Below are 20,811 nucleotides of genomic sequence, written 5' to 3'. Positions count from 1 at the left end.
CCCAAAAAATGCTAACCACCCCTGTTATTGTAATGGTGAGAGGTTAGCATGTCTTGGGGATATTTGTGCGTCTGTAACTTTCTCAAGGACTATGTACACCCGATATGGATGAAAATACCCTCAATTTAAAGCTGACAGTCTGCACTTTAACCTCATAGCCATTGTATCATTTTAAATCCAACGTGCTGGAGCACAGGGGCCAAAACACAACACTGCAAACCTATGCTTTACCTCCTGTATGCCACATCCTCATTTATATTAATTTGCTGGGTGCTTATATTAGTCCCATTTCAACACATGCACAAGTGTGTATTAATATGCATGTGAATTGGAAATATATATTTAGCATATCCCAACTTTCCCTGAGATAATATCGGAGAGTGGGACCACAGCCAGGGTCTGCCATTACCAACGGCGACCCTGGAGCAATAAGGGTTGCTCGAGGGCACATCGACAGATTTTTCACCTCGTCTGCTCGGGGATTCGAACTAAAGCAACCCAACACTCTAACCGCTAGGCAAGGCTACCTGATTTTGATAATAAGATTGACATATTTGCATAAATGCTTTGGCTGAGTTAACTGATTGGGTTTGTCAGGGGTCATAGGGCCATGATGTTGATGAAAAATAAATCCTGCATGGAACATATATCCATAAATAAGTGAATATTATAAAGCATTGCAATTATGAGCTGTGAATTACACAGTGTATTTTTTGTTGTTGTATTGTCCTCTACCACCACAAAAGGAACCAGTGCAAAATTTGACATTGCCCTTTTAAGAAAACCGAGAAATAGTTTGGAATGACGTCTACTGCGCACTGAGGCCGGGGACACAGACCGTGGCGGAGTGGAGCGAGAAACTGTGAGTGTAAAAAGGCTAACTTTATTTTTTGCTAACAGGGCTGTCAAAAAGCCACCTGCGGAAACATGTTTGGCCAAACAATTTGAGATAAATTACAGAGGAATGCGTGGCACGGTGAATATGCTGCATTTAGCGACTGAGATTAGGAATTTGCACTCAACTAAAAACTGCACTCCCATTTTTAAGTCAAGGCCAGGCGGAAGGGCAGGCAACGTTAGCTAGCTAAAGGGTTGCGAAAAACAGTACATTTTGTTGGATAGGGTAGATAACAAACTTAGAATGTATTTTAACATAACTATCCAAAGATGTGCATGCTGGTTTATGTTTTGTATTGTGTGCGGAGGCTTATGAATGCATGCAGTTAGCTAGCTACGTTAGTTCGTGAAGTCGACCAATCAGTCGCGTGCTAGTTTGCTAACTATTAGCGTGGTACCTAACAAGCTAGCTAGTGAACTGGCATTGGTATTTTTAATTAGTTTTACATCTACTTGAATGTGCTACTACACAAGTGTAGTCGTTACTCTGTTTAGCTGTAACGTTATTCAGTTGAGCTAATCAAGCTCGGTTGTTAGCTAGTTGACCTGGGTCAACTGATAGTTAGCAAGAGAAATGAGCTAGCTGTCGGTTGTTAGCGGTGATGATTTAGCTAGCGGTGTTTGTAGGCTCGGGGTTTGTAAGCTAGCTGGCCAGGGTGCAAGAGGTAACGTTAGCTAGTTAACAGTAGTGCGCCAAATCATTAGTCTGGGACTGGATACCAGTTTCTTTAGCTAACATGCCACTCATGTCATTTGGCAACCAGGCTACCAAATCATAGTACAGTCACAATAATATTTAGGTTGACATGGTGGATGTCTGTTATTCTGATGAATACCGAACAAAAATATAATAGCACCATGCTACAATTTCAAAGATTTTACTGAGTTACGGTTCACAGAAGGAAATCAGTCAATTGAAATAGATTCATTAGGCCCTAATCTATCGATTTCACATGACTGGGAGTACAGATAAACATCAGTTGGTCACAGATACCTTAAAAACTAGGGGGGTGGATCAGAAAACCTGTCAGTATCTGGTGTGACCACTGTTTGCCTCATGGGGCGTGACACATCTTCACAGAGTTGATCAGGCTGTTGATTGTGGCCTGTGGAATGTTGTCCCACTCCTCTTCAAATGGCTGTGCTAAATTGCTGGATATCAAATGTTATTTGTCAGGTGCGTGGCATAAAACAGGTGTAAGACCTTACCGTGAAGTGCTTACTTACAAGCCCTTAACCAACAATGCAGTTCAATAAATAGTTAAGAAAATATGTACTAAATAAACACAAGTAAAAAGTAACACGAGAAATTGATAACAATAACGAGGCAATATACAGGGGGTACCGAGTCAATGTGCGGGGGTATGGGTTAGTTGAGGTCATTTGTACATGTAGGTAGGGGTAAGGTGACTAAGCATAGATAATAAGCAGCGTGTAGCAGCAGTGTAAAAACAAGGGGGGGTCAATGCAAATAGTCCGGGTGGCCATTTGATTAATTGTTCAGCAGTCTTATGGCTTGGGGGTAGAAGCTGTTAACGAGCCTTTTGGACCTGGACTTGGCGCGCCGGTATTTCTTGCCATGCGGTAGCAGAGAGAACAGACTATGACTTGGGTGACTGGAGTCTTTAACTATTTTTTTGGGGCCTTCCTCTGACATGCCTAGTGCAGTGGTTCTTAAACTTTTTATAGTCCCGTACCCCTTCAAACATTCAACCTGCAGCTGCTTACCCCCTCTAGCACCAGGGTCAGCACACTCTCAAATGTTGTATTTTTGCCATCATTGTAAGCCTGCCCCACACACACTATACAATACTTTTATTAAACATATGAGTGAGTTGTCACAACCCGGCTCGTGGGAACTGACATAGAGCTCTTATAGGACCAGGGCACAAATAATAATACATTTTGCTCTTTATTTAGTCATCTTATATATAAAACCCTATTATTCACAATTTTTGAATAACAAACTCCACAGGTTAATGAGAAGGGTGTGCTTGAAAGGATGTGCATAACTCTGCAATGTTGTATTGGAGAGAGTCTGTCTTAAAAATTTTTCCACACACTCTGTGCCTGTATTTAGTTTTCATGCTAGTGAGGGCTAAGAATCCACTCTCACGTTGGTATGTGGTTGCAAAGGGCATCTGTGTCTTAACCACGCAATTTGCCAAGGCAGGATACTCTGAGCGCAGCCCAATCCAGAAATCTGGTAGTGGAGGTTGATTAAATTAAATTTTTCACAGAACTGCTTGTTTCAATTTTGATGAGGCTCTCTTGTTCAGATATCGTTAAGTGGACTGGAGGCAGGGCATGAAAGGGATAACGAATCCAGTTGTTTTTGTTGTCGTTCTGGGAAAGTACTTGTGTAATTGCGCACCCAGCTTGCTCAGGTGCTTCGCTATATCACATTTGACATTGTCCATAAGCTTGAGTTCATTTGCACACACAAAATCATACAATGATGGAAAGACCTGTGTGTTGTCCTTGTTAATGCAGACAGAGAAGAGCTCCAACTTAACCTCAATTTTCTCCCACATGTTGAATGTAGTTGCAGAGAGTCTCTGTAATCCTAGATTCAGATCATTCAGGCGAGGAAAAAACATCACCCAAATAGGCCAGTCATGAGAAACTCGTCATCATGCCAGCGGTCAGACAAGTGAAAATTATGGTCGGTAAAGAACTTTAAGCTTGTCTCTCAATTATTATTATTTTTTTTAAACATGTCAATATTTTGCCCATAGATAACCAGCGCACTTCTGTATGTTGTAATAGTGTTACTACATGGTCGCTGACCATATCATTGCATAATGCAGAAAATACACGAGAGTTCAGGGGCCTTGCTTTAACAAAGTTAACCAATGTCCAAAACTTATTTGAAGCTGTCAGGCATTTCCTTGGTAGCAAGAGCGCCTCGGTGGATGCTGCAGTGTACCCAAGTGGCGTCAGGAGCAACCACTTGCACGCGCGTTGCCATTCCAATGTGTCTCCCTGTCATGGCTTTTGCGCCATAAATACAGATACCAACACATCTTGACCACCAAAGTCCATTTGATATCACAAAGCTGTCCAGTACTTAACAAATATCCTGTCCTGGTTTCCAGTGGTTTGCAGAAGAGGATGTCTTCCTTAATTGACCTCCCATAAACCTAACAGACATATAACAGGAGCTGTCCCAGGCCCGCCACGTCTAACTCATTCGGCTGTTAACGCATAGAATTCACTGGCTTGTGTATGAAGCAATAATTCTTTCAAAACATCTCCTGCCATGTCACTGATGCGCCGTGAAACAGTGCAGGTGTAGCACTGCTGGTCATAGCAGTACTACCAGTAGAGCTGGTATGCGTGTCTATGGATGCGGGCCTTACTTTTTTTGAACCATTTATCCATTTTCGAGTGAACGGAATGAGCAGCAGCTACCTTTGATTACATACGGACCTTTAGTGGAATTCCAGAGAGAGAGTAACAGTTAATGTGATTGGATGTTAATTATTTTATACCATAACCTCACCTCCACCATGAGGCACTCTGTTACAACTTTGACAACGCTAGCCTACACGACGCCATATGTGGTTTGCGGTTGTGAGGCCGGTTGAGCTTGCTGCCAAATTCTCTAAAACTATGGTAGAGAAATTAACATTCAATTCAATTGTAACAGCTGTGGCATTGTTTGACAACTGCACATTTTAGTGGCCTTTAATTGCCCTCAGCACAAGGTGCAACTGTGTAATGCTCATGCTATTTAATCAGCATTTTGGTATGCCACACATCAGGTCAATGGATTCTCTTGGCAAAGGAGAAATGGTCACTTAAGAGGATTGTAAACAAATTTGTGCACAACATTTAAGACTCTTTCTTTTTGTGTTTGTGTGTGCATATGGAACATTTCGGCATCTTTTATTTCAGCTCTTGGAACATGAGACCAACAATTTATATGCTTGTGTTTGTTTTTGTTCAGTGTAGTTAGCTAAGCCACTACTCCCTCCTGTAAAACAGCTAATGTTAGGAGCGTGGCACTGGCAGGAATTAACGTTATAGCACTGACTGGATGTGTGGTAAATATTAGTTGCTCATTTCAAACATTCAGTCGCTAGCTAGGCATCCATGTGTTTGACAGCTTTCAGACTAGTCCCTTCAACTAAGCCAGCCTCTCTTACATTTCACATAAATTGAACATTAACCATTAAATGCTTTCTTTTTTTTTACAGTACTAGGCCTGGTATGCAGTACTATTCTGCTATGCACCATACACCAAAAGGTTTTTGCCCCTGGGAGATAAAGCATGCATCACTGTCATCCTGTGGCCTGAATCTGCAAACATTAGGATAAGATCTAGGCTTTAACTTAACTTAACCGGCTTACGTCCCTCTCCTCAGAAGTTTCCAAGTCAACATTGCAGTTTGTGTCCTGAACAGGAACAGAGAGTGAAAAGCTATTTTGATGTTTCTTTCCGTTCTGACTTCTCAGACCGTAACCCAATTTCACTTCTGTTTTTTTCTCTATTATTTACATCTACACATTTGAATCGACTTGTTTCCAGTCCTAAACAATGTGGTTGTGAACATAATTTGAATGACTACTGTGTGAAGGGAAGTCAGCGAAGAGAGATGTGGATTTTAGGGATTTTGAGGGATTAGTGTTGCTGACTAGTTGACTCAACGCTTGAGAGTAGGCCTACTCCAATTGATGAGGCAAAAGAAAGGGCTGAGGCTGTAACTTTCCTAATTAAAGCCACCTAATTTTTAGCATTGGAATGAATGACCATCCACATGACTAAATTGGAACGAGAAAATGAGAAACGAATGGGCTCGTGATTGAGTACTACTGGTAGCCCAGGAAACCGGATGTGTGGTGTCACAGCTCACCGTTAATTTAATGCCACATGTGGTGTTCTCAAATCCGTATCAGCACTTCTTCGTTTTTTACATCCACTAGTTGCTACAGCCTTGGTTAAATACAATTACTTACTTGCCCAAAGTTTAGAGTGGAGGTGGCCCTTAACCTCAAAAATAACCCTAAAACCTCTAGGCCTGCTATGAGCCAGAAAAGTCACCACATTAGGTAGTAGCCTAGATGGAGATCATGTGTTTCTATGTTCTGATGGCAGATTTTCATTTATGGATTTCAATGGGTCTCTTAATAAAAAAGAAAATTGAAGGGCCCGTTTGGAATTGTGCAAAAAACTGTAGTTCATAAAAGGATCATTTAGATTCTGTTCTTCTGACCTTATGATTTTGTTTTTCCCCCCTGTCATTTCCTGATATCTTAGTTGGGGGATTTCTGAGGTGAAGTTGTTTGCGTAATAACGGAAGACATGAAACATAATCTCACCAATTTTGAAAAGTATTACTTTGAGTACATTAAGCACCTTTTCGCGCACTCTAAAATCCTGAACCACAAGTGGTTGACTCAAACTGTATTCAGTGCCTGCTTTGCCAGCAGAGGATGAGGGCAGCATAATGACAATTTCTATAATTAATATGCAAGTGCAAAGTGAGGCCTTGCATGATGGGAGTGTGGTTTCCACTGGCAACACTGGTCTGGAGAGATATAGGAACCTGCCTGTCAAATGTGGTGCTGAGTCAGGGCCAGGCGCAGTGACTGCTCACTATCATTGTCAACGGATTAGTAAATTCTCCTCACAATACTCCAAATAGCCTGCTGAAGTCTGAAGCTTGCTAAATGTCAGAGCACTGATCTGCTACTAAGGTATGAATATTTACGAAATGTCAACTGTTGTGTCCATCCTTAATCCATATAGTGTTTAGATTTTGTCTAATTTGTGACTCGGCTAAGAGGGGAGCACACTATGGAGTCTCTCGCTCTTTCTCAGCAACTCTTCTTCCCAGTTTAAGCCTTACATGGAAACATACCTCTGTCCATAGAGAGTGAGTTATATGGTGCTGATGTCATGGTTTCAGTGTGTTTGTGGTGCGTGGCTCACTCTCCTTATTTGTTAGTTACTACGGGGGAAAATACTTAGGCTATTTGTTTTGTGGGGAGAGATATTGAGGAACGACTAGGGGGTTGAGGTTCAGTTAAATAATTTCCTTACATGGCCTTGTGCGTGAAAGCGTGCCGTGCACGTAACGCAGTTAATGGACTGCCGTAGAACGTTTCTGAGTTGTAAGGGGCTCAGTCAGAGAATGCATCATTACTGGAGCAGGCTTTCTCAGGATAGTCACATCAATTCAAAAGTAGTTGTAGTTTACATCAGACTTTTTAAAGTTGTTTTTCATACATCATTTGAAGTGAAACGTGTATTACGCTACCAGTGACATTAAATCCACACCAGCATGCATCAACACTTATAATACTAATACCTAAGTCTCTGGACTTTACTGTCCTGCTCTACCTTTGCAGTTTTCACTTGTCATGGATTACAGTTTTCACAGCTCATGACTTGTGGAACAAAAGTTCCACTGACAGGTAGACTTTCTTCTCAAAGTGCATAGACAAGTGGGAGTGTGTACTTTCCCTTGCTCCTAAAAATAAATAAATAACTCCTGTATGATGAGGATTAGTCTCTTCACCATAAATTATTCATTGGTCTCATATCCCATGAGGCTGTCTGTCTCTTGTGACTTTAGTCAGGAGCTGACGGTCTCTGTAGGAGGTGTTCCTGAGTATTTAGCCCTAGAGGGCATGTTGTCACTGGAAGGACCCCACAAATCCCAAATGGACGGCATTATGGTTGTTTCTTAATTGTCTTGCGTTAACAACAGATGGCAGGGCCACAGACTAACATTTTCCCCTGGTGACAGTGGTGCCACAAAGTTTTTCAGTTGTTGGCACCAGCCGATGACATGGTAACTTTATTTTATTTTCATGTTGTGATTCAACTGTTATACTGATATATTTTACTGTTTTAATAGGGCTCCAGAATGTTCTCATGAATAATGTCCCAAAAAAGGTTGCAGTTGTAGCCTACCACCCAATGAGGCCTATGTAATGTGCCTAATTATTTTGCGCACTACGTATCTCAAAGCCATATCAAATATCTTGGTTGTAAAATGTTTGCTATTGAGCACAAAATTGAGAGTTGAAAAAAAATCTAAACTATACTTACCGAAAGCTGAGAACCTCCTTTCTTCAACTGTGACAATGTGTTAGCTGTGTTTTTTTTTCTTTTTTTTCTCTCCCCCGGCTCACTCAAAGCAGCAGGCCCCAGCGAAACGGGGGCGGGCAGACACTTTCATGAGGATAATGTACTTTACGGTTTAACCAAATAATGGTTTAGCCTTCTAAAAAAAAAAAAAAAAAAAGGTGGCTGAGTTAGGTGACCATGTAGAATGTGCAACTCGTACCAACCCAATCTTTTAAACATTTCACTCGCACAGCCATGTCAGTCGCTAAATGCGACTAAATGGTCTGTCTTGAGCCCTTTTTTGTATACCGCAGCAGAAAGATGGGCCTACAGGTTGACCCATTGGGCAAGCCCATGTGCTGCATGCCAATGGATTTCAGTTTCTGTATTCATAGACTGAGTCTGACATGGTGTGCTGCATGCATGACGGCCAGATGGTTGTCCTAGGAGCAGGCGGCCAAACCCAAACTTCTCCCTTCACACCCACAGCTGGTTTGTGTTAGCTGGAGGATGGGGTCATAAACTCCTCCTGACCTGTTCCACTGGAGCTCCGCTTATGGGTGTTGCCATTGTTATGCCGCGACTTGTGCCGACCATACTACGATCTTATTGGGAGAGAACTGATATTTCTGTTTTTACAATTTTCTATTTTTCTCCTGCCTGTGCAGACTGTTGGGCTGTCCCGTGAAGAGATCCTGCCATGCGTGAATACAAGCTAGTGGTGCTAGGCTCGGGAGGCGTGGGCAAATCCGCTCTGGTGAGTATTTCACTGGAGGTGGGCCATCTACATTTTTGTAATTTAGCAGATGCTCTTAACCAGAGTGACCGACAGTAGTGCTTGCATAATTTTTAATAATTTTTCGTGCTGTCCCCCGGTGGGAATTGAACCGACAACCCTGGCGTCGCAAGCGCCATGCTCTACCAGCTGAGCCGCACGTGACCATCTCGGCTTAGTCCAGATGTCTGTCTTATGTACCAACTAGCACAAGCCAGGGTTATGCAAATCCAGGCCTCAAGATCCACAGCACCATCCTTGAATATTTCTGTGTTGTGAGTTGTTGATCTGACTTGTTTTTGTGGCCCATGTTCTCTCTTACAGACAGTCCAGTTTGTACAGGGAATCTTTGTGGAAAAATATGACCCAACAATAGAAGACTCCTACAGAAAGGTACGTGTCCCGTAAGGGAGGAATTGCCAGGGAATAAGCTGATTGCTTTCAGCTGGTCTGTGGGTCAACAACCTGTTGTGCTCTTTCTTTCTCACCCTCTTGTTTTTTTTTTCTCCACTGCAGCAAGTTGAGGTAGATGGACAGCAATGCATGCTTGAAATCCTCGACACAGCCGGCACAGTAAGTTAATGTTGCTCAGCTCCACAACTCTGTTATCCAGGCTAAACCCTGAGTGTATATTTCTTTAAAGACATGCTCCGGTACTTTGGTGACTAAGAAAATATTTTTAAACCCCCCCCCCCCCCCCCCCCCCCGCTTGAGGCTAGATGTGTCAATGTGTAGTTCATACATGCATAATCTATGAGCAGTCAATGAGCTTTAGCCCCTCGAATTTGAGTGACAGCTAGCAAGAGGCCTGCCCAGCATTATCCAATAAGGTTGCAGGGCGGACTCCAACGGCTCAATGGGCACCGCAGAGAGAGGGAGTGAAAGCAATGACGTTGTGCAAATATCTGCACCTATGTGACGATGTACGACAATTTCAGGGACCCTTTTGGCTCATGAGTGCTACTTTCAGAACTACTGGCTAAAAACTATTTAAAAGTACCAGAATCTCTTCAAATTATTTGCTGGGCTTCCAAGGCTAATATTGAAGCGCCTTGGGCCTCCACTGACAAGTCAGTTGAGCTGTGATGTCTAGCAGCAGCATAATGCATGTATTAAGTAGAACTCTTTTGGGGGGGGGGGGGGGGGGGGGGGGGTCATGAAATTGATCAGGGGAATAGAGGTCTTATTAACTATGACATCAGAACTCATGATACTTCTTTCCCCTGCCTGTCTTACAGGAGCAGTTCACTGCAATGAGAGATCTGTACATGAAGAATGGTCAGGGCTTTGCCCTGGTGTACTCCATCACAGCACAGTCCACGTTCAACGACCTGCAGGACCTGAGGGAACAGATCCTCAGAGTGAAGGACACCGAAGATGTGAGTAGCTACCTTGGATTATAACTAGACCACATGATCAGGGAAAACTCCTGGCCCTAGTTAAAACCAACCATTATTTGCCACAGCACTATATAACATTTACCCATGATCATGAGCTAGTCTTTGCGGTGTGATGACAACTGAGCTCATGCAGCAAGAATGAGAGAAGGAAATATTATTACAACCCCTCCACATTAACCACGGTCCCATTTCTTGGCACTCCCTCCTTGTGTTTGGAGTATCGGAGTGACACTTCATAGTCCCCTGGCCTCAACAGATACTCACTCAGCAGGATGATGCCCTTTTTTGGTGATCTGTATAATACCCTTTCCTCTCAAGCTTTCTCTTTCCTGTACTCTCTCTCCCTTTCTGTGTGGGCGGGGCTAATGTGTCCGTGTGCCAATAAATCCCCCTGTTCTTTGTTATGACTGGCAATTTTTTATTTTTTTTTAATCACTTGTCAGTTACTCGTTGTTTCCCAGCTGGCTTGTGGTCCGTGTGGTCTGGCCCGAGGTGGGTGATTTCCGACGGGGAGCGTTTCCACTGAAAGTCCCTAGTCATCAGAAACACAGGATGGGCCGGGGAGACAGTTTTTTTTTTTTAAATTTTAGGCAGTTCAGATTAGAAAGCCATTGCATGATGGAGGTTAGGGATCGATTGTAGGATCACTGGCTGTCAACAGGGAAGAAGGCCCGTTCCATCCCTTTGCTCAGTGTTTTCTCTCGAAATACTCCCAAGACTCAACACTTGTGCATATCTGCCAACTACCGTACTGCAGCTCTCTGTGGTAGCTATCATTCTACTGACAATTTAAGCTTTTCGCCCTGTTTCTTTCATTGCCCCTTGTAGGAATGCATGACCAACGGAAATGCTTTGCCCCCCCCCCCCAAAGAAGGGATGGATTCTTGGTTGAATTTGGGCAGGCCAGTGCTGCTCAGCCATTACCATTCCAAGTGCTTGATGGGAATGCCACACACCATTTACTACTACAGTGTTGGAGAATGTGGGGAGGGCTCATGGTCTAGCCAGGCTCGATTTAAAGACACTATGTCCATACGGAACACACAGGCTACAAAACAGAACCCACACGGCAAGGCTCTGAATAGGTGCTCAGAATATTAGTCCCACTATATAATACACTTTGAGGATTTTTGGTAGGATTCCTTTCAAGCTACAATGTGTTACAATGTAAACTTTCAGATTATGCAAGTGTTTAACTCCGTAGACAATTTTACCAGAGCAAACCTGGACACCAAAGCCCATTTCCTTGAATGGTAACAAGGAGACCCATAAGGTGGTGAATGAAGTGATGGGACTAGTATCGGCTTTTCTCATGTAAAAAATGTTTTCCCCCTTCCATCACACGACTAGCTTACACAAGAGGTCTTGTGACTCCTGCTGTCTAAGTCCTCGTCTGTTCAGCTGGAGTAGTAGGTTAATGCCTGACTTGTGATTTCGCCATGTGTACGTCTCGGTGTGGCTCATGGACACTGGCTTAACTTCCCTCCCTGCCTTCCTCCATGTTGCTGACTGGGGATGTTCTACAGCTACTTTCTTCCCTATCTGGCGTTAGCTAGCCTGGAAATGCATATACCTCCGGTTCTACTCTGACTTTAGGGCAACCGTCGTTCAACGGCCCCGTCTAAGGGTTTGTTTGGATTTGACACTTCACGGAGCTACCGCCATGGAGCTAGGCCAAACTGCTTCCTGTCGTCTGCCCTTACAGCCCTGTGAGAGAGGGCACTTGCCCCGAATAGGGTGAAGTTGCCCCCAGACACTGTTCTGAGTTCAGTTTTACGTTCCCGCATCATCTGCTCCACCTAATGGTTAAAGTTAGGCTCTGCGGAGGAGAAGTTGATCCCAGATCTGTGTTTTTGGGCAACTTTTACACAGAGCTGCTGTTTTATAGACTTTTCAGTAAGGCATCAAAGTGGGGAGAGATTAGGGAACTCAACCCAGCATCCTTTATTCTCTCTCTGATCTCACCTTGATATGATGTACTGCTCCCCGGACACACACGCAGTCTGCCATGGTTTCATTCCATGGAGCAGCTGGAGCATGGAATGCAATGCAAACAGAGGGAAGCAGGCAGGAAGCCGATTTCTATCCTGCGTGGGCGGGGCTGCCATTGTTTCTACTAACTCCCTAAACAGCCAGAACACACTCTCAGGATGGGTGTGACAGACCCACACACACATACACCTTGTATTGATTAGGGATGGGAATTGCCAGGTAGCTCACGATACAATATTATTACCATACTTATAGTTGAAGTCGGAAGTTTACATACACCTTAGCCAAATACATTTAAACTCAGTTTTTCATAATTCCTGACATTTAATCCTAGTCAAAATTCCCTGTCTTAGGTCAGTTAGGATCAACACTTTAGTTTAATAATGTAAAATGTCAGAATAATAGTAGATAATTATTATAGCTTTTATTTCTTTCATTACATTCCCAGTGGGTCAGAAGTTTACATACACTCAATTAGTATTTAGTAGCATTGCCTTTAAATTGTTTAACTTGGGTCAAACGTTTCAGGTAGCCTTCCACAAGCTTCCCACAATAAGTTAGGTGAATTTTAGTCCATTCCTCCTGACAGAGCTGGTGTAACTGAGTCAGGTTTGAAGGCCTCCTTGCTCGCACAAGCTTTTTCAGTTCTGCCACACATGTTCTATAGGATTGAGGTTAGGGCTTTGTGATGGCCACGCCAATACCTTGATTTTGTTGTCCTTAAGCCATTTTGCCACAACTTTGGAAGTATGCTTGGGGTCATTGTCCATTTGGAAGACCCATTTGCAACCAAGCTTTAACTTCCTGACTTGAGATGTTGCTTCAATTTATCCACATAATCTTCCTTCTTCATGATGCCGTCTATTTTGTGAAGTGCACCAGTCCCTCCTGCAGCAAGGCACCCCAACAACATGATTCTGCCACCCCCGTGATTCACGGTTGGGATGGTGTTCTTCGGCTTGTAAGCTTCCCCCTTTTCCTCCAAACATAACGATGATCATTATGGCCAAACAGTTCTATTTTTGTTTCATCAGACCATTTCTCCAAAAAGTATGATCTTTGTCCCCATGTGCAGTTGCAAACCGTAGTCTGGCTTTTTTATGGCGGTTTGGAGCAGTGGCTTCTTCCTTGCTGAGCGGCCTTTCAGGTTATGTCGATATAGGACTCGTTTTACTGTGGATATAGATACTTTTGTAGCCGTTTCCTCCAGCATCTTCACAAGGTCCTTTGCTGTTGTTTTGGGATTGATTTGCACTTTTCACACCAAAGTACGTTCATCTCTAGGAGACAGAACCTGTCTCCTTCCTGAGCGATATGTTGGCTGCGTGGTCCCATGGTGTTTATACTTGCGTACTATTGTTTGTACAGATGAACGTGGTACCTTCAGGCATTTGGAAATTGCTGCCAAGGATGAACCAGACTTGCGGAGGTCTTCAAAAAAATGTTTCTGAGGTCTTTGCTGATGTCTTTAGATTTTACCATGATGTCGAGCAAAGAGGTACTGCGTTTGAAGGTAGGCCTTGAAATACATCCACAGGTACACCTCCAATTGACCCAAATGATGTCAATTAGCCTATCAGAAGCTTCTAAAGCCATGACATCATTTTCTGGAATTGTCCAAGCTGTTTAAAGGCATAGTCAATTTAGTGTATGTAAACTTCTGACCCACCGAAATTGTGATGCAGTGAAATAATCTGTCTGTAAACAACTGTTGGAAAAATTACTTGTGTCATGCACAAAGTAGATGTCCTAACGGACTTGCCAAAACTATAGTTTGTTAACAAGAAATTTGTGGAGTGGTTGAAACTATTTTTAATGACTCCAACGTGTGTGTAAACCTCTGACTTCTATATGTATTGCGATTTGATGTTCCAAACATATTGTTCACTATGTCCTTCAGAGAGACAAGATGGAGCATGAGAACATTTGTTTTGTTCCATCATGGAAATATTACTTGGCTCACTATTTTAATCAAGCAAAAGGATGAGAAATACTGGAGTTTTGGTGCTGACTAGCGCCCCCACTTTATTTTTTTTATTTAACTAGGCAAGTCAGCTAAGAACAAATTCTTATTTACAATGATGGCCTAGGAACAGTGGGTTAACTGCCTTGTTCAGGGGCAGAACAGCACATCCGTGTCCGGTTCAAATCGATACTTGGAGTCAAAGTATCGATTTTATAATATTGAATTGTGTAACTATAGCTTATTCAACCATTTTATTTTTGTTTGGTCGCGGTGAAATGCTTTAATATTTTTGATGTTATCCCTCATCCATGTCCTGTTCTCTTCTCTCCCAGGTGCCGATGATCCTGGTGGGGAATAAGTGTGACCTGGAGGATGAGCGGGTGGTGGGCAAGGAGCAGGGTCAGAACCTGGCCAGACAGTGGAACCACTGTGCCTTTTTAGAGTCCTCCGCAAAGTCAAAGATCAACGTCCTCGACGTGAGTACTGACAATCAAACTGCTGACTAGTGATATGAATTTAAATGGTTAACTATGCCTTTTTTTTGTGTCAAAGCACTTAGCAATGGTTTTGTGTTTGCAGATCTTCTATGACTTGGTCAGACAGATAAATAGGAAAACGCCTGTGGAAAAGAAGAAAGCGAAAAAGAAATCAAACTGTGTCCTGCTCTAAAGGTCCCCTCCCCTCTACCCTGCCCTGCAGCAGCTCTGAGCCAGGTGAGTAGGTGACTAACAACACGGGTAGACTCTAATTACCTGACTGGTACACCTTAACCCTTATTACTGGACCTACGAGGAGCACAACATTCTTCTTAACTCACAATATGCCCCTGCAATTTGGGATTTGTTTAATCTATAGTTATTAATACATGCGTTGTTGTTTTTTTTAATGGCCACGACTACTATTCTGTCAGTTGATTTTTTTTTTTTTCTCGTCATTTGATGGAATCGATAGGGCCTGAGAGCATTCATGGAACGTTGACTGCTCACTGTCATTAACTTAGGGTAGACTGCTCCCTGGACAGTAGACTGTGCCATCTGCTGGTAGTGGGGATGTGCATATTTCCCTTTTTAAGGCGACACAATACAGGAACGATTCCTTTTAAGTTTGAAACGGTTCTGTGTGATTTGTTTTGATTAGGCAACGAATCGATGCAATATGATTTGATGGACTAACATTTGTTGCATAAACACTACTTTCCATTTTAAGTTCAAATCTTTTGCTGATGGCGCTCATGAGCTGGGCCTCTCTGAGCCAAATGTAGGCACCTGAGCTGAGCCATAAGGGATGCATCTACCACCCCACCACCACTATCAGATTAGGGGGCAGGCAATGTAGACAGTTTTGTCTGCCACTTTGGTTCTGAAATCGCCCACTAATTAACTTGTCGTTTACAATATATATATTACTACGTGGCCAAAAGTATATCCCGTTCTGTACACCCCTTCAAATGAGTTGATTCTGCTATTTCAACTACACCTGTGTATAAAATCGAGCACACAGCCATGCGATCTCCATAGATAAACATTGGCAGTAGAATAGCTCAACTGAGAAATTGGTAGGCTACACAAGCTCACAGAACGGGACCGTCATGTGCTGAAGAATGTAAAAATCGTCTGTCCTCGGCAGAGCAGCCGCACACAAGCCTAAGATCACCATGCGCAATGCCAAATGTCAGCTGGAGTGGTGTAAAGACCCCCCCCTCCATCGAATTCAGGACAAATGGAAGTGCGTTCTGATGAATCACGCTTCCCCATCTGGCAGACTGACGGACGAATCTGGGTTTGGTGGATGCCAGCAGAATGCTACCTGCCCGGCTACGTAGTGCCCGCTGTAAAGTTTGGTGGAGGAGGAATAAGGGTTTGGGGCTGTTTCATGGTTTGGACTAGGCCCCTTGGTTCCATTAGTTAAATTCTTGATGATCCCGTGCTTCCGACATAGTAGCAACAGTTTGGGGTTAGGCCCTTTCCTCTTTCAGCATGACAATGCCCCCGTGCACAAAGCGAGATCCATAGAGAAATGGTTTGTCGAGATCAATGTGGGAGAACATGACTGGCCTGCACAGAGCCCTGACCTCAACCCCATCAAACACCTTTGGGATGAATTGGAACGCTGACTGCGAGCCAGGCCTAATTGCCCAACATTAGTGCCTGACCTCACTAATGCTTTTGTGGATGAATGGAAGCAAGTCCCCGCAGCAATGTTCCAACATCTAGTGGAAAGGCTTCCCAGAAGAGTGGAGGCTGTTATAGCAGCAAAGGGGGGACCAAATCCATATTAATGCCTGTGATTTTGGAATGAGATTTAACGGGCAGATGTCCACATACTTTTGATCATGTCGTCTATATATGAGCGTAGCTTTGGTTTCCCCCTCATCTCAAAATCGAATGGTTTTGGACTATTTACGGAGCGAGTTTATTTTCTGTCATATAAAAATGACCACAAACACTGATTGTTTTAAAACAAAACTACCAAAACAATTTCTGATGATGACCCTGAACAACAATCTATTGTAAGCCCCGTTCAGCAGGTATAGCAAGATGCGTTGTCCCAGATTTCTTACTTTAATTCTGGTGAAACAGTTTAACAGTGCACGATAACAATAACCTAGAAAATGACACAGGCTTTATTAGTTGAGTGACAACCTAAATTCGCTCAAGCCATTTTCGCATTTGAATGCTGAACGTCCCGTGCAGATGTGCACGATCAGGAACAGGCTGCCTACCTTGTGTTGCTCAGTGCATGAAGCTGGTCACGGTGCACAGTTTTTCCAGGCTACTGATATTGCCTGCGATTGTTCGGCATGTAGATCAATGATTATGAACAGTTTGACACTAAAGGAGTGGATGCATCCGGTATTTTCGGAAGGTATAAAGAATATAATATGAGAAATATTAGTGAACTGGTGAAATTTCTGACCCATGCTTACATTTGGATCAGTTTGAGGTCTGCGGACCGAAGCACTCACTACTTACGCATTTGAATCGGGGACCCATGCATATCAGTGAATCGTTACACCAGACTATCAGCTAGGGATGTAACTGTCCACATACACATGACTATCTCATTCTTCACCAGGTTTATAGGGTAGATAATCTGGTGCTCAATAGAGTCCTACAGTGAGGGGGCCTAAGTCCAGCAGTCCCCAGGCAGTCTGTCTCCGGTCGGCTATGCCACCAAGAGCACTGGGCTGTCACTAACGGGATTACAGACCCACCGTTTTAGACTAGTAGAGCAGCCAGACTGGGATGGACGGGGGAACGGCAGGGGTGGGGTCAGGCGGAGGTGTCAACCCAGGGGTCAAACAGGGAAATGGTTCCAATCGTTTTTCCACCCTTCATTTTTCCCTTTTGGGGATTTTAGAAACACTTCCAAGTTAGGGCTGTGTTTGGTGTAGGCTTACCCTGGCGTGACATTTTGATAACCATGTAAATCTCTCTAGGACAAGATGACTTTATCAATATATTCGGCTCCATTTACTCTCAGACAAGACTACAAATCCCTGCATCTCCATCATCTGTAGCTGACACCTTTGCTCACAGTCATTGTCAATTTAAAACTTGCACAAGATGGCTCACAATTGTCAATTTTAAAGTTTTGACAAGTTAATAATTACTACATTTATCAAACATTAGATATTTATTCCAGAGATTCTTACCTTTGCCTCTACTCGGCAGTCTCGTCCAGATCGTGGCATTTGTAGTTGTTTATGATAGCTAATTAGCATTTCATTTTTGGTGGGTGAATACAGGGGAATGTATTGATAAGTTACATTGTCCTAGAGGGATTTACACTGCTGTCAAAACATCGCGCCAGGGTAAGCCTACACGGAACACCGCCCTTATTTTAACGCTTTCTAAAATCCCCTATGGGGAAAAATGAATGGTGGGGAAATGATTGGAACTATTTCCCTGTTTCACCTCTACATTTATTGGGTATTATGACTCCTACTGTGGTGCTCTATATGGTGAGGTCTTCTCCTGGCTCCACATAGCCCTTCTGCCACTTTTCCTATACCTGTCGTCCCTTCAATTCTGAATGGTTAGGGCAGTTGTCCCCATGCCCCTCTACTCACTGTATTACATGGCCAAGCTTCTTTCCCAAGCTTGCCTTGCCTACACAGGAATTAAATCATCATGTATCGATCACATCTTTACTAATGCTGCAGAAATGTGCTTAAAAGCAGTATCCAAATCCATAGGATGTGTAGTGATCATAATATAGTAGCCATATCTTGGAAAACCAAAGTTCCAAAGGCTGGGCCTAATATAGTGTGTAGGAGGTCATACAAGAAGTTTTGTAGATGCTGAATATGTCGATGATGTAAAGAATATTTGCTGGGCTGTAATGTGGAGCAACCAGATGCTGCACTTGACGCGTTTATGAAATGACTTATTCCAGTTACTAACTTTTTTAATTTTTTTTAATTTTACCTTTATTTAACTAGGCAAGTCAGTTAAGAACAAATACTTATTTTCAATGACGGCCTAGGAACATTGGGTTAACTGCCTGTTCAGGGGCAGAGCGACAGATTTGTACCTTGTCAGCTCAGGGATTTGAACTTGCAACCTTCGGGTCACTAGTCCAAAGCTCTAACCACTAGGCTGCCCTGCTTGGCGTAACCCTGGATTGTAAACTGTCATGGTCAAAACATATTGATGCATAAGATGTGGAGAGGTCTGTCCATAATAAAGCGATGCTCTGCCTTAACAATGTCAACAAGGCAGGTCCTACAGGCCCTGGTTTTGTTGCACCTTGACTACTGTTCAGTTGTGTGGTCAGGTGCAACAACAGGGCAGCACGGCTGGGTCTTGGATGTACACAGAGGGCTTAAATTAATAATATGCATGTCAATCTCTCCTGGCTCAAAGTGGAGGAGAGTGACTTCATCACTCATTTTATTTATGAGCAATAAATGTTGAATGCAAGACATGCCACAAGGGGTCTCATCAGTCCCCAAGTCCAGAACAGACTATGGGAGGCACACTACTACATAGAGCCATGATTACATGGAACTCTATTTCACATCAAGTAACTGACGCAAACAGTAAAATTAGATTTGAGGGGGAAAAACAGATAATAAACACCTTATGGAACAGCGGGGACAGTGAAGTAACACACGTTTGCATACACACACACACACAATAACAGACCCACTATACATGCACTTTGATTTACTACTGTAGATTTTTGGTGGAGTAAGGGCCTGAGGGCACACAGTGTGTTGTGAATGTATTGTAATGTTTTTAACATTGTATAAACTGCCTTAATTCTGCTGGACTCCAGGAAGAGTAGCTGCAGCAAATGGGGATCCATAATAAATACAAATATACACACTGATGGAGGGCAGAAAAATGCACTCCAACTGGCCAACAGAGGGCAGCACTTGCTCATTGATATATTATAGGACAATCCTTTGAACGAAATCACGTTTTATACCTTCCGTCTAATCTTTGCCCCCCCTTCCTCTCCCCTCTCTCCACCTATAGAATGCTGTAATGAAGAACTGTTGCCCAGATTGGACCGTGCCAGCATTCCCCCGCCCCCTCCCCATCAGCCATAAACGGTGAGGACACAAACAGCTGATCGCTGATTCGCTAGTATCAAAGCAGGACACAATGAGAGAGACGACTTGTTTCTATCTCACTCAGACTCCTCTCTGATCCGACATCGGTGAACCCTGAAGGACAATCTTCATTCCCCACATCCTGAACCACCATGAACTCTGAAAGTCTCTGAAATGGGAACGTGTCCATGGTCCGGTCGACCGAAAGCCCACTCCTCCTTTTTGAGAGTGTAAAAGCGATTACCTACTAAGAAAGATAAAAACTTGACTTCAGTATTTTACATCTTTGCAATATAGTGTATTTGGAGACATGGAAGTTGACTTCAGTTGTATGATTATAAATATCTTCAGACAGCATGACCACATCTGTTATTAAGTGTAAATGTTTTCAAGTGTGAAATCAAATGGAAGTAAGAACTTTTTTTTTTTATAGCCATACACCTGTTTCTCCATGCCAGTCATGTCAATGGTGGTAGATCAAGGTCCGTATATGTATTTTGGTTTCCCCTACATCCATGGACTTTCTCTTCTGCAAATATCTCTGATGTGACTTCATTTTATACTCAGTCACTGGGATATCATAGTTCCCATAATATATTCAAATGCCATTTTTTTTGCATAATAATGCTTCAGAAGAATGGGTATTTTATAGAAGAAATATGCGGGGAAATAAGGAATGATTTCTGTCTCTTGAAGCTGAAATATATACTAAACCAACTCTAATAATGCTTCTTGTGTTTTTCTGTCAAATGATGTTCCAGCTTTTATGGATTAAATTTTAGTACATTTTCAGTATTTTGGTCATTGTATTTTGTGGATTTAACTCGTCTGACTTCATAATCGTACAGTATCATGTACAACCAACCCTATGATAATCCGAGCTAAAATTGGATGGGTACCCAGTGGAATGTCGTTCCACCACTAAGTAGGAGGAAACCGTTGCACGGTGGCAATTTAATACAAAGCTATACACTACCGTTCAAAAGTTTGGGGTTACTTAGAAATGTCCTTGTTTTTGAAAGAATCACATTTTTGGTCCATTAAGTTACGTAAAATTGATCAGAAATACCGTGTAGACATTGTTAGTGTTGTAAAGGACTATTGTAGCTGGAAACGGCAATTTTTTTATGTAATATC

General features: G+C 42.9%; 1 protein-coding gene across 2 annotated transcripts; it reads left to right on the top strand.

Moving 5' to 3' along the window:
* Positions 1–651: 651 nt before the first annotated feature.
* rap1b (RAS related protein 1b) lies at positions 652–20,469 on the top strand. 2 transcript variants are annotated; one of them, XM_036981862.1, is made up of 8 exons: positions 652–862; positions 8,647–8,735; positions 9,078–9,146; positions 9,270–9,326; positions 9,992–10,132; positions 14,444–14,587; positions 14,691–14,824; positions 19,598–20,469. In XM_036981862.1, exons 2-7 carry the CDS (start codon positions 8,679–8,681, stop codon positions 14,778–14,780), a joined length of 558 nt encoding a protein of 185 aa, XP_036837757.1. In that variant the 5' UTR covers positions 652–862; positions 8,647–8,678; the 3' UTR covers positions 14,781–14,824; positions 19,598–20,469.
* The last annotated feature ends 342 nt before the right edge of the window (positions 20,470–20,811 follow it).

Source organism: Oncorhynchus mykiss, chromosome 7 (assembly GCF_013265735.2).
Source record: "Oncorhynchus mykiss isolate Arlee chromosome 7, USDA_OmykA_1.1, whole genome shotgun sequence".
NCBI lineage: Eukaryota > Metazoa > Chordata > Actinopteri > Salmoniformes > Salmonidae > Oncorhynchus > Oncorhynchus mykiss.
The sequence above is the reverse complement of the archived record's forward strand: the minus strand, read 5'-3'. Positions and strand labels throughout refer to the sequence as shown.